The 14,797-nt window shown below is 38.7% G+C and overlaps 1 protein-coding gene across 1 annotated transcript in view; it reads left to right on the top strand.

The window, feature by feature from the left end:
- ANGPT1 (angiopoietin 1) overlaps positions 1 to 14,797 on the top strand; it is a 167,097-nt gene that overhangs the window by 103,876 nt on the left and 48,424 nt on the right. The window contains exons 5-6 of the mRNA XM_075705277.1: positions 2,000 to 2,127; positions 8,789 to 8,890. Coding sequence (XP_075561392.1) covers positions 2,000 to 2,127; positions 8,789 to 8,890 — 230 coding nt within the window. The remainder of the gene's footprint in view (positions 1 to 1,999; positions 2,128 to 8,788; positions 8,891 to 14,797) is intronic.

Here is a 14,797-nt window from a genome sequence, read left to right as displayed (position 1 = left end):
CTAATCTAAAGCCCCCCCCAAAATCAGTGAGAGGCTTTGCTTTAACTCCTCTAGGCTTTGGCTCCAGCCCCAAGTAATTATTCAAGTTGGACGTTGGCTGCTGATACTAACACCATCTGCTTACAGGAAAGTACCATGAAATCTTTAATTAACACAAATCGTGAAGGCCTCAGTTCTATGTCTTATGTAAAAAATGGCACCTTTGGGAGTGCACTGTTGATGCATACCTTGCTGAGGACCTCATTCCCTGCCATCTCATGGGGAAGTGTGTCATCTACTGCATTGCCAGCACTACCTTTTCCATATATGGCCAAGTGTCAAAGCCATTGAGTTTCCAATTGAAGTTCATATACAAGTATATGAACCAGGTTTTATTTTTATTGATGGTGTTGGAGAAAAATAATAAATATGCAGCAAAGACATGGAAAGGGAGAAGTAAGGGGGTTTTGTTTGTTAAAATCAAATTTTAAAAGAAGAAAATGAAACACATAAAAGGGAGAAAAAATTATGACAAGTGAGTAAAATACCTACCTAGAGAACAGGATAGTCTTACAGTTCAGGATTGGATTTCTCACTATTTTTCTGTTTTCACCTTTTCACAAAATCACTGAGGTAAAACATTTAACCTTTCTCTTCCTCAATTTCCCCGTCTATGAAATGGTATGAATGCCAATTGATCTGGCAGGAATTTGCCACCCTAAAATACTGCTGTGAAGTGTTCAAAAGGGGAGATAGTAGATCAAGGTACAAAGCCTTGGCGTTATACCATCTTACGGCCTGGGTAGTCCCACATGCTGTGCAAGGCCATTGCTTTTTTACACACCACTGTCATTAAGCACCAGCTTTGCAGCACAGGCCACTTCATTGAGAGTGAATAAGGCGTAGTCTCTTTTGTACCTATAATTCACATTTTCAAGCCAAAAATGAAAAAGATGTGCCTGTCACCAGACAATGAGTGGGTCTGGAGGACTTAAATATTGTTTCCTTATTAATGAAGTGCTGGCCTGGGCCCTGCACAGCACTTAAGGACATGTTTAAGAATCTGAGTAGACTGATGGATTTCCATGGGAATACTGATGTGCTTAAAGTATGTGTTGTTGGAATGAAGTCATATCCTTCAGTATCGTGTGGGGTCACACTACTTTTGTTTGTGAAAGTGAAGGAACACTCTCAGATGTTACTCCTCCTACAGGGAATCTCCTGGTTGTTCAAGACAAGGAACCTCAAATAATCTCGTCCTCCTGATTTCTCAGCCTAGACTCATATATGTGGTCTGTCTGCAATATACAGGATCAAGACTTGCACATTAGTTGTTTTCCTGTTCTAAGCCAAAAATCAATTCAATAAATCATGACTCTAAACAACTGACTGCGGTAGCACTGATTTTTATTCTTTTTTCCAGTAATTGTATCTAGCAACTTTTATGTATGTAGATATGAAAATCATTAAATAATTCTCTGCCAAAAAAAAAAAAACTTAAGCAAACAGCTCCCTTGCCCCAAGCGCCTAGGCTGCTCAAAAGGCCTTACCTCATGGAGGAAGGGCACAAGCTTTTTCCTTCCAGGGTTGTGCATTGCTGTCTTAGGTGAGCATCTGTCTCAGATCACAACAGTGAACAAGCTTGTCCACCTCCATGTGCCATCTCTGGGGCATTCTTTGGCAACCTCCCAGATACAGCTTGAGTCAGGGGTAACACCTGCAGCTGCACCGGCCTTTGCACTGAGGAGAAATGCGCTGTGTTCACCTCTCAATAGACAGGATGCCCAGTTTAGCTATTTGCATTGTGACTGACTTCTGCTCGTGCCTATTCTGCCATCTGTCTGAAAGTTTCATAGTAGTTCTTCAATAGAATTTACAAAATGCACTGTGCAGGAACCATAGCACAGTTATTACTGTGTATGTTTAAAAGGAATACAATGTGCAAAAGTGGACTTCCTTGATACAGAAAAGCTTAAGATTGGCATTGTAACTTATATTATCACGTTCTTTTGTTTTGCAGTTTTACTAAAGAATACAAAAAAGGAAGACGAAAAGCCTTTCAGAGACTGCGCAGATGTATACCAATCTGGTTTTAACAAAAGTGGGGTCTACACTATTTATATTAACAATGTGTCAGATCCTAAAAAGGTAAAGTAAATATTTTTTTATTTTCTTATTTGTTAACATTATGTTGTTCATGATGTTAAAGGAGCATTTGGAGCCTTTATTGAAGCTCTTATTCTGCAAAATGCTGTACTGGTATAAATAACCTTGGCTATATTCAGTCTTGAAGAAAATACAATAGAGTGAAGAAAATGATAAACTATATTATTCCAGACATTCTTCTTTCTTCCTGACAGAGAATCCTTCCTAAGTTCCAACATATACTCAATAATGGACTCACTTCCTCCCACTTGGCAAGTTCAGTTGAATCAGACTATGGCTGCAAATAAATCTGCGATAAAGTTTAGAAGAGAATTAGTAAAGTGCTATAATGAGGAAGCTGATGGGGAGATTATCTGATAACACAGGGAAAGAAACAGCAGAATGAGGAGTTTTTAAAAGTGAAGATTTACAGAAATCCTGCTTCTCCTGTGGGGAGCAGGGAAGAGTTTGGCTGTAAAGAACACAACACGCTGAATATTATCACTGTTTGAAGTGATGAAGCATGTATAATCCTGTTCTTCTCAAAAAAGATCTTTGGGAGGATTTTTTGATGAAAATGAAACATTAGTCTGTAAAGGAAACTGATTTTTTTGAAGGCTTTTGGTGCTAAGGTACCTGAGTCAGTTGAAGCTAGGAACATGGGAGAATAACCTAAGCCTAACTTATATGTGGAGGAATGCTGACTGTCCCTCTGACTGGGCGCTATTGGGAGCAGCCCCCAGCAAGGCTAAGAGCTGATTACCTGGGAGAGGAAAATACAGTGGTGTCCAGAAAATGGGCCAAACAGGAGGGAGGGAACCGCATGTGTCTGGAGAATTTATTCTTTCTTCAGTAAAATGGTGACCCTGCAGACAGAAAAAGCAAGTATTATCAATGTTATTGTCTATAATCATTTTATGATGATATTAAGATATGTAAAACTTATTTCTAAAGTGAATTTGGTTTCATTAGAGGCCTTTGGAAGTCGGCAGATGTCAAGATGTTATAGTTTACTAAGGAATTAGAGCTTATTAAACCATGAGTAGAATTGGGGTGGGAGAGTGCACCAGGCAAAGATCAATATAACTCTGGTGAAAATGTATGGGAAAATAATTGACATGACATAAAATACACAAACTCCTTTAAGCATTACTGAACAGGACAAGAACAATAAAAGCAATGCTGTAGAAGCTGTTCAACTCAAAACAGAGATGTAATACCAAAGTCCAACTTGCATTTGCAAATTCTCAGTGGCTTTTCTTAGCCTTATTAAAGTTCATAAACCATTCGTAGAAGCTGGGTTGCAATGAAGAACAACAGTTACCTGAAAGCACTGTGGCACTGATGCTTCTGGTTTATTTACCTTAAACCCACTTCACTGGTAATACAAGGACAGTGACACAGGAAGCCACCCCGTGTCTCCACTATATCCCTGTTTGCAGACACTTCAATCGATCAATACAGGCAGCATAACTCAGCTGATATCATTGCATTATTTTTTCCTGGAAGCTTCGCATTTTAGCAAGAAAATTGAGGGGGGGCATGGGGGGGGAAGAGAGAGAGAGTTGAGGGCGTTTCTACTACCACCTGTTTCTCTCTTGCCGTAGCGATAACACAGCAAGAGCTGATCCCAGGCATGTGAGGAGTGTGATTGCTTTAACACATGTTTTTTCAGACATTAAGGTCGTATTAACAGTCTGCAAGATAGTGCTGTGCAGAGATAGCTGAACTAACTCCAGCTGAGATAGCTTCAAAATCACATCAATGCAGCACTGTGCCAGTACTAATTAGCCCAGAGGTAGCACCACGCTGACACAGTTAGATTGCTCTGGGACACAAGGTAATATCCTGATAAGTACTCCACGGAGACATACCCGCTTGTTTAAAGCCAGCTTAGTTATCTGGATTACCACAATGCAATGCACAACTCTGACATGTCTTAAGAGGCCTAATATATTGTTACCTTCTGTAATACTTGCAGCCACTGGCAACTGTCTCATTTATAGTAATTTTATATTTCAGGTCACAAAAATACACCTTCATTTAATTTTATATTTCCTAAGGGATACTTAGTAGAATCCTGACATTCAATAAAAAATATCCCTTTGTCATATATACAAATGTTACTGTCAGTTCTGGTTTTTTGCTCGTTTTACCTTCATATATTCATAGAAAATTATCCTCCATGCTTACAGCTCCATACCATTTATATTCCTCATTTTTATATGCTTACAAATTTAGATTTTAATTTTTCTTTCATGTTCCTATCTTCAACAGTTCATTAGTTTAGTTCATTAGAATCACAGAATTGTTTAGGTTGGAAAGGACCTTTAAGATCATCCAGTCCAACCATTAACCTAACACTACCAAGTCCGCCACTAAACCAATTAAGGGTAGAGTAATAAATCCATGTTTCCTGGCTTGGTGGCTGGATTAATTTTTTAATGAAAGTAAAAAGTAGGAATCATTAAGGTTGGAAAGGACCTCTAAGATCATCATTCCAACCATCAACCCAACACCACCATGCCCACTAAACCATGTCCCAAACAGTTTTGCTGCCCCTCCTGTTTACATTGCCAAGAATCGAGAACTCTATCATATCATGGTTGCTAAGCTCAAGACGGCCTCCGACCACGACATCTCCCACAAGCCCTTCTCTGTTTGTAAACAGCAAGTCAAGCGAGGCACCTCCCCTCGTAGGCTCGCTTACCAGCTGCGTCAGAAAGTTATCCTCCACACACTCTAGGAACTTCCGAGACTGTTGCCTCTCTGCTGTGTTGTATTTCCAGCAGATGTCTGGCAAGTTGAAGTCACCCACAAGAACAAGGGCCGGTGATTGCAAGACTTCTGCCAGCCACTTGTAGAACGCTTCATCTACCTCTACATCCTGGCTGGGTGGTCTATAGCAGACTCCCAACAGGACATCCGCCTTGCTGGCCTTCCCCCTCATCCTTACCCATAAGCACTCTACCTTATCATCACCATTGTAGAGCTCTGTACAGTCAAAACTCTCCCTAACATACAGAGCCACCCCACCGCCTCTCCTTCCTTGCCTATCCCTTCTGAAGAGCTTATAGCCATCCAGTGCAGCACTCCAGTCATGAGAGTCGTCCCACCACATTTCTGTGATGACGACTATGTCATAGCCATCCTGCTGCACAAGGGCTTCCAGCTCCTCCTGTTTGTTGCCCATGCTATGTGCATTGGTGTACATGCACTTGAGATGGGCTATTGATTTCACCCCCAACATTGCCGTGCCGCCCCTGGGCTCCTCAATAGTGGGCCCGTTTATATCCCCTTCCCCCTTCAAACCTAGTTTAAAGCCCTCTCAATGAGTCCTGCCAACTCATGGGTGAGAATCCTTTTCCACTTATCATGGTCGCTAAGCCCAAGATGGCCTCCAACCATGACATCTCTCATGAGTCTTTCTCTGTAAACAGCAGGTCAAGCGAGGCACCTCCCTTGGTACGCTCACTTACCAGTCTTACTTAGTCTTCCAACCCTGCATCAAAAATTAGTGATTCATTTCTGTTTAAAAGGATCTTAATAATATTTCATATTTTTGAGATGGGAAGAGAAAAAGATAGGCTTAAAGTATTAAGCTGATTAATTGGCTTACTTTGATGTGTGTGTATGTGTGCAATGCCTGATGGTGTTGACAAATGATTGTCCCTAGGCTGTAGTGAGAGCAAAGGCAAGAAGAGTCCTTTCAGTCCCCTGCAGAGGTGGAATCAGCTACAGGGGAAGCAGAGGCTGCTGATGAGCAGAGGAGCAGTGGGAGTGAGGTTGTCACCATTTTGGAGCTGAAGGAACCATGTCACCTTCAGGAACTGAAGTAGGCCAGGGGGACTGGTCTGAGTGCACACAGAACCTCTGTATTTCCTCTTGGATCAATGTATTGGACTGTCTTACTGTCTCCTCTAATGCCCTCACAAGCATGACTTCTACCAACTTCTGGGTGCACTGCACTGAAAATACAATGTTATTAATTGCTAGTGGGGTCTATATATCTTGGTCTTTATGGCTGCAAAAGCAATTGCCACCATTGCCATGAATGCAGCCTTCATTCCTTCCCCTCTACATTCTACCTGTGGACTTCCTACCAAATTGGTGTCGATGGTCTCTCTGAGCATATCTGCCAGAATTTTAACCCATTAATTGTATGCTAGCCCCATATACTGTGGAGACTGTTGTTACCTTCAGGTTTGGTTTCTGCATAGCAGACACACATTGCCTGAATCTCAAATGGCTGGTCTTAAGCTTGGTGCTCCATGCCAGCAATGTAGACTTGTGTGCATGCACTTAAAATGCAGCATGTGGTAATCCCCTTCCTTTTGTTTACTTTAAAATTGGGCTGATCTCTAAATGATTATTATGAAGTTTATAATAATTTAGTCCATAAAGATAAAATATGTGTAAATAATCTCATATATGCTTTTTAGTAGCCTGAGTATTTTTACCCATGCATTTAAGGAAGGTCAAGAGTGCAATGCTTTGGATGCTCTTTCAAGCTAAATCAGGTTATTTTATTGACAACAATCTCAGCATGTCAAGATGCATACAAATTCAAAGTCACTTTTCTTCATCCTTTTCTCTTCTGGTAGAGGGTTAAATATCAGAACATGCTAAAAGGTGTTTAATGGCTGAGTGCCTTGACCTTGTCTGGGACAGAAGCCAGTCCAGGACATTTGTTGGCTAGAGCCATGCACAATGAACATCTATAATCAGCTTGGCACTCCTGTTAATACGGCAGGTGTTTGTGTCTACTGCGATGGAAAGTGCCAGACCACACAATGATGGCTAGTGAATAATGTGCTGCTGTAAATCTTTCTTTCACTGTGCAGTTTTCTCTTTTAATTTGCTGTATTATTCAGAAGACGTCAAAGTATTTTTATAAGTATTTTATTACATTTTAGTATGAAAATGCCATAATTTGTTTGTCCACATCTTTAAAATGAGTAGTCTTAATACAGTTGAGGATTTAATGCTTTAAAAATTGGCGGTGGATTCATGGGAGCTTGAAATGACTTGAAAGTAAATCCATCATTTAGAAATACCCACTGTAAATCAGACTAAAGAAATTAAATCCTGTAGATAAATGTTTTGACACACAGTGTCTTCCCTGAAGGAGGAATAGGGCCAAAATGTTTGTCTAGCAAATTGTGGGTTTTCTTGTGGTTACCCTAAATCAAGTTCACATGTTTGCACTGTTCGGTATTCTCTTCCTGTACCTACACAGGGACTTCACTTGGCATGCCTGGAGCAAATTAAAACAAAAGCGCTTGCACAGGATTACTGTGACAATACTTATGAGTAGGAAAGATGTGGAATTGATTTGCCTGAGGGTAGAATATGGTTCTCTAGTCCTGAGGGATGAATTTTTATTTAACTGAATTGGATAGTAACCTTCAAGTTGACAAAGCAAGTTAAATCTTTAAATTACCAACCAGTGCTGAATGGATTGACTCTTGTTGATGTGAGTGCCAAAAGCTAAGCTGGTAGGTGACACCTCTTCAACCCTCTTACATATTGACATCTTACTTAAAGAGAAGGATATAGCTATTCAAGAGCACAGACAAATTAAATTTGTAGTGCCAATATGGCACGAATGAGTACACAGGAATGAAAATCAAGAAAATTTGCTTGAGTGAGTAGCACTGAGAAACTTAGTCAGATCTTAAAATCAAGTGTCATACAAAAATAGGAACAAAAATGAATACAGTCACTTGCCACATATCAAGAAAAGTGAACGGATAAGCAGTATTTACATTTTTTCATAATTTGTCTTCTATAATTTTGAAAAGATAATGTAAGAAGAGTCAAAAATGAATGAAAATTAAGTATCCATTTTTATTATTATGTGGAGTATTTAAGACTGTTAACAGATTTCAGTTGACACAACATTCTAACATCAAGCTTCAGCAAAATTTTCTAATTGTTAAATTATCCTTAATATACGGAATCGCAGTATCTAAGTTAGAATTTTATTAGTACAATGATGGCAGAGTATGATCTTACATGTTCTGTATGGGTCTTAACTTCTGAGCCTGTCCCACAGACCTCTGTTCTTGAGCCTGTTCCTATCTATGCCCCCTGTCAGCAGTAAGGCAGCTTCGACCGAGATCAACTGTTTCTGTTTTGGGACACTGCCTGTCACACTGTAGGTAACATTACAATACAAAGCAAAACAGAATAATCTCATCTGTGCTACATTTTGGACTACTTGAATGGGGATTTTCTGTAAGAATTCCTGAATATTCTTTCTTAGCCAGAATGACACTGCTAAAAGATATAGAAAACATTATTATCACTGAAAAAAATACTTGGCTGTTAAGAGGAAGGGAGTGATTTCAGGCACACTGCAGAGAAAATAGAAAAGGAGCATGGAGGGAATGTGAAGACGAAAGCTGAGGATGCAGAGGGGGATGATGGGCAGATGTTCTTGGGTAATGTAATGAAAGAACAGTAGACATTACTGGGTGAACTACACTGAACACAAGAGCTCCAGTTGTAATCAAATCATTGAGGGCATAGGGCATGAATCCATAGGAAAACAGGCTTCCTTAGTTCTGTTACTCAAATACTTTTTTCCCCCTAAGACGACAGGATTCCAATGCAAGTTTGTTTTATTGGTTTGGGTTTTTTTTTTTTTATTACTGCATAGGTCTTTTGCAATATGGAAATTGCTGGAGGAGGATGGACAGTTATACAGCACCGAGAAGATGGGAGTCTGGATTTTCAAAAAAGCTGGAAAGAATACAAAATGGTAAGGTGAAAAATGTGGAATAACTGTAAAGTTCATAGAAGTGTTAGCTTTCAAACAGTACTTCCTATTACCATAAGCAGATGTTTCTGCCTATAGTGATGTGGTGTGGTCCTGCAGTCTTTTGAGCTACCTTTTGTCATGTCTGTTACTTTCAAAAATCATAATATTCTTTTTACCTAATTAGTTTAGTATTATTTCATGTGACTTAGCGTTTCTTTCAGACCAGTTACTGAGATTAAAATGAGGTCAGGCCCAGACATATGCACTAAAGAATATTGCTGTCTGTCCCTCTGAAGTTTTGACTTGCTGTGACGTAAAGGGGTAATAAGCATGTGATGATGTTCATAACGCATGGATGTTCTCAGCTGAGGGGAACTCCTTCAGAACTTGGAGCATCTCAGATAGGAATGAAAAGTTTTACTGGGGTTTATCCCAAGCCATACAACACTTCTGCCAATCCAGCCAATGTACTGGAAATGTTGATACTTCAAATAGGATTAAAAGAAAATAAATAACTTACCAAATTACAGATGACATGACTTCAGAAGGCTGTTTTCCCTTTGCCAACTCCAAAAAATTTTACTCCAATCTAAATAACTTCTGAGTTTTTTCATTCGCTGCCTGATCAAACTTGATGGAGTTCCTTTGTCTGAGTCCCTGAGGACTAGCTTGGATTTCAGTGACATTCCCAGTGAAGATTTCAGAACTGTATTATCAGCCTGGAAGAGGAAAATCTTTTTTTCTAACAGTTTTCAAAAAGCACTAAATGAAGAGAGTATTTAAAATGTTTAAAAATAAAAGCAAGTTCAGATCAGTAAATATTTCTATGGGAAAAAGTTCTGTTACAGAACTTACATTTTCAGAACTAGATGTAATATCAGGTTATTGAACTAAAATGTAATTTGTGATTTTATGGATGCTTTTTTCCCAATATTTTTATATTACTTGAAAATGTAAATTATAGGACTAAAAACTAACCATTTGGGTCAGACCTCTGCTACTATGGATAAACAGAGGTTGTAATCTGTTTCATAATATCTGTGAAGTGAAAATAATATGAAAATGACAAATAGATATTTTTGAATGATATTACAAAATTGGAAATTTTTTTAGAATTCATAAAGTTTTAATTTAGCAGGAAACTTGAAAACTGTTTTGCTCTGTTTTTGTTCAGGGTCAAATAAGATATAAAACATCAGTTTATTTTGGGGGAACCAAAATTTGAAGATTCTACCACTTCTACTTATGAGGAAATTAGAATTTGTATATGCAACCTAACTCATCCTCTACATATGGGCTGGTTTAGTTTATACATACCATATGAATTATTGACATTTACTCAGTTTTCCTCTCCTGTGCTTTTTCTTTGACCATTTAATAAAAACATACCTTCTTTTTAAAGTTTTCCCATGTGGCCTTTTTTCATATCTATCCATTCACTTAGTCAAACATTTTCCTCAAATTTTCCTTTGCAGGTGTGAGCCTATTCAGAATTAGGTTATGTTGTTTTTGTCTAGTTCAAGCAGTCTGAATTAATTTTGCTTCCCTTTAGGAATGCCATAGTATTCTAAGAGATTATTTACTTCTACCAAATAAAAAGGATCTGGTTTGGACCTTTAGTGATAGCTATCCTATAAATAAGTCATGAGAAGAGATGGGATTTAGGCTTGCCTCTGCTTCTGTGAACCTTTTCACCAAAGTAACTAACTTAGGCCCCTTTCTGTGATTATGTTATGTCACCAAATGTTGGATGATAGAGGCTGGTGGATGTTCTTTGGATTACTGGAATACGTGACAGCGTCTGAGCTTCAAGGCAGGGACACCACTAATTTAATTCCCTCATTGTTCAGAGAGGGTGTGTGGTGTCTATTAGATCACATCCCCTCTCCTTCCTGACACATCTACCTGGTGTTTCTTCCAATGGAAAATGGGTAGTGTGGTGGGGGACACAACGGTACTTGGTCTTACTTGGAGTGGTTGAACTTAATATATGTTCTCTCAGCCCATAGTTCAGATACAGCTTCCCAGATTTGCTAAGACATTCTTGTTGTGCTTGTATCTCACTAGGGCCCCGAATCTAACACAAATAAACAATATCATAATAATAGAATAACAATTATAATAAGTCTCCAGGGTTTCTTTTAGTTTCAGTGCATTTAGTTCTTATTGGAAAAGAATCTGGAAAACTGTTGAAGTTATACTGTTACAAGCAAGTGCTGACTGCCAGCTTCTGAGCTGGACAGGGAGTCAGGCCACCAACCTGCAGTACTGCTAGTGCCCTCACAAGTTATTGGCTGTTCCAGTTCTAGGAGGCCATTGCACATTTTCTCTGACTCTAAGCTGAGATCCTTACAGCAGGTAGCTTGGGAAGGGTGCACATGGAGTACTCTGTGCAAAGGTGAGTGACAGCACTGCTGGGTTACAGGAGTCACCTGGCACCATCTCACCCTGCAGACAAACTTTGAGGCAATCATTGTCTTTGTTTCAGTTTCACGCTGGTGCCTTCAGCTTACATGGAAGTACTTCAATTCCTGTTTTGTATGTTTTCCAGACACCAACACAGGAAACAGGCTAAGAGAGAGATAAAGTAGCGATAAATGTTTTGAAAGTAAGAAATATACAACTCCATCCATACATAAATTGCCAGAAAGTCAGTGATATTACAGTAATAGTGGTACTAACTTTTCCTCCTTGTTCTTTTGGCTCCATCTCTATTGGTGTCCAATCTCCACTCTGGAAAATGAAGTTACACTTTCTTTGGTATCTAAAACAATAGGTAACAAATACAAAATCTTTTACACAAATTGTTATGCAAGATTGGTTATGCCATATTCTTCCTTAGTGGCATATGTGCTTACCAGTGTCATTCAGTTTTGTTATTAGTCTTGTGCCATGCAGCGTAATTTATGCCTTTGTGTCTAAGAACTCATTTCTGACTACGAAATCTCTTGGCCCATTTCAGTTTTGTACATTCAATACTAACTGGAAGAAATTCAGAGGAAACCCTGTGAGTTTATCCTCCCATCCTTTTCTTATAAGTATCTACTATATCTGTTCTCTAACATTTTGCGATGGATTTTCCATTATACTATTTGTTGCTTATCAGAAAAATCTGAAGTGGAGCAACAAATAATTTCTTTAACAGCAGCAGCAAAGATCACCCTGAAGCAGATTTCAACCATTTTTCACATTTCCTTGCCTGAGGAGGGAATATAAAACACTATTAGAGCTTTGACCTCTAGAAGGAGAATATAATTTAAAAAACTATTGCTTACCATCTGCAAACCTGAGCCACTTTTAGAAGGGGGTTTTCCACAAACTTACTTTCTAAGGCACAGTTTCTGGCATTTATTAGGCAGTCATTAGCAATAATCAAATCCAAGCAAATTATTAGCTCATATGCTAACTTGGCTATCAAGACTTCTTGCTCAAATTCCAGCTTTTCATTTCTTGGATGAATGCACCTTTCCCAGTCACTGTCTCCATTTTTGCCAAATTAGGTGATGGAGTATTGGATTCCCTATTCACTAGCCTTTTAGCATGTCTAGTTTAATAATTCCCATGAATTTCACAGAAGTTATTCCACACTCAATAGCCCAACATTCATTATCAGTTTCCTAGGGGGGCTTCTTGGGGGTCAAGTCTATTGGGGGCTTCCTCAAACCTTTAAAACTATTTTCTTGTTTTCTGGCATTGGAGAAAGACTCTCAATAGGTATTTGAAATTACATGTCTTGGCCAGTCCACAACAAGCCTTTTCCTAGCCATTTCTTTTCCTGCATGTCAGTATTTAATTGTACTGTATGCCATTATTGCTAAAGTATTGTTATTTTCCTTTATCTGATGAAAGAAAGCTATCACTTTTTTAATCATTCATAATATCATGAGCTAGATTAAGATCACTTGTACATATTAGACTCACAGCTGAATTTCTAAGCTTTATGGCAATCACCTCCTACCCTCCTGACCAGCAGCTGGTTTTTCTTTCGGTTCTTTGAGGCAAGAATGAAGTTCAGCTGTAAATTCCACATCCCCTTAATCTCATGTTCCTGATTAGCATCTAAGAGCCCAACACCAGTTCAGTGCTTAAAACAAGTCTGCTGCCAACTTATCTCAGAAGTAATCACTGGCATTTGTGTGTGCCTGAAAAGCACATCTATAAAACCACTTCCATTTCTGTTGGGGTTTCTTCTTTTTCGTTTCTCCTTAAAGCTGTTGGGTCAAATTGAGAGCTAGCCCCATAGTGCCAATATGGTATGATGCCAGAGCAGGATAATTTATGCTCTTCCATGGCTTAAATTCTGCAGCACACTAAGAGCCGGACCACAGAGGTGGTTACAAGAGCTTTCTTAGGAAGTATTTCTGGATGCAGTTCTAGTGGACATTTACATGACATTATCTGGAATAATCTGACTTTCCTCTGAGCCTCACTAAATTACAGCTAACATAACAAGCCTGGTGATCCATGTCTTCTGCTTACCTAAAAGACAGCTGAACACCTCTTCACTCTGTAAGTCTTTGATTTCCTTCTAGGCATGATGGTTTTTTACCCTTTTTGATATACTTCCTACAGTTCACCTGTGTGAGTAAGCTCACGGGTAGATGTGGCACTTTGGGACATGGTTTCGTCTAGTCTACCCTTGATTGGCTTAGAGTAGACTTGGTAGTGTAGGTTGGACTGGATGATCTTAAAGGTCTTTTCCAACCTAAACGATTCTATTCTATTCTAGTTTGGACATAGGTCCCACCCATTTCATGGAAGACCTTCTAGTTTGTGATGATCAGGTTGCTGGTCACCTCATGTTTTCACCTCACCAGTCCTTGGAAGTCCTACAGACTGCAAGTTGTGCATTTCATCTAGATCTACCTGTATTATTCAAACAAGAGCTACCATTCTAACAAAGATTTTATTTCTTAGTACCATCTTTCAGCTTATTCTGAAAACTTCCAGATGTTACTTACATTTAATTTTTATTTGCAAAGTGTCCAGCTCCTGTTTTAGAATGTGATCTCCTAATTCCTTTTATGGTCTCCATCTGGTTTAAGTCTTATTTTAATTTCTCTTGTGAAAGTTTCTGTTCCAGTTTTCAGTTTTGTTATCATTCTTTCTGCCCACCTTTCCTGTCTCTAAACTCTGATATTTTTTTGTTTCACATTGCTTCAGTAGCAATACTAACTTGCACTTTTTTTCTTTTTCAAAATAGATCCTCCCCACAATTAACATTGTGTTTGACCTGAGCAGAGAGGCAAAAACTCAAGCTTTTGTACTGTTCCCTTTTGGAACATTAATTGATGATGGATATCTCTTTGATGCAGTTTTGTCCATTTACAAAGATTGTGCAGATTCTTTTTTCTCCCCAAACACTTGAAGAATCAAACAACTACAGACAGAGCTCCAACTCCTTCCAGTCACATTAGATTATTACGTTCATCACTTTCTTTTTCAAGTGAGAGGCTGACTGCATAAAAAGCAATACACAAGGTGCATTTTTGAATACTTTGTATAAGCATCGTGATTCTTGTTCCACTGTTTTAGTTTAAAACAACTTCAGATGTGTTTTTTTTAAAAGCAAAATTACATAAACCATATGGCTTGGCTGAGGAGAATGTTCTTGACAGAAAAAATAAATTTGCTCATAATTTGAATGATCATATTGTGGAAACAATATCTTTCATAATTCTTGGTTTTGTTAAAGCTAGCTATTCTGAATCAATTTTAAAACCTCTTCTGGATTATAAGTACTTAAGCTATGTTATGCATTGATATGGCCACAAAATCTTCATGCTTCTTGCATTCACAGTAGTCTGATATTATTGATACATTTGCTGTATTCCTGTGTTCTTTAAAATAGAACTCAAATACTATCAAACAGCTCTGAAGATGGTAACTGCCCTTTCTGTGACTATT

The sequence above is a fragment of the Pelecanus crispus genome, chromosome 2 (genome assembly GCF_030463565.1).
Source record: "Pelecanus crispus isolate bPelCri1 chromosome 2, bPelCri1.pri, whole genome shotgun sequence".
Taxonomy (NCBI): domain Eukaryota; kingdom Metazoa; phylum Chordata; class Aves; order Pelecaniformes; family Pelecanidae; genus Pelecanus; species Pelecanus crispus.
This window is presented reverse-complemented; position numbering and strand designations above follow the sequence as displayed.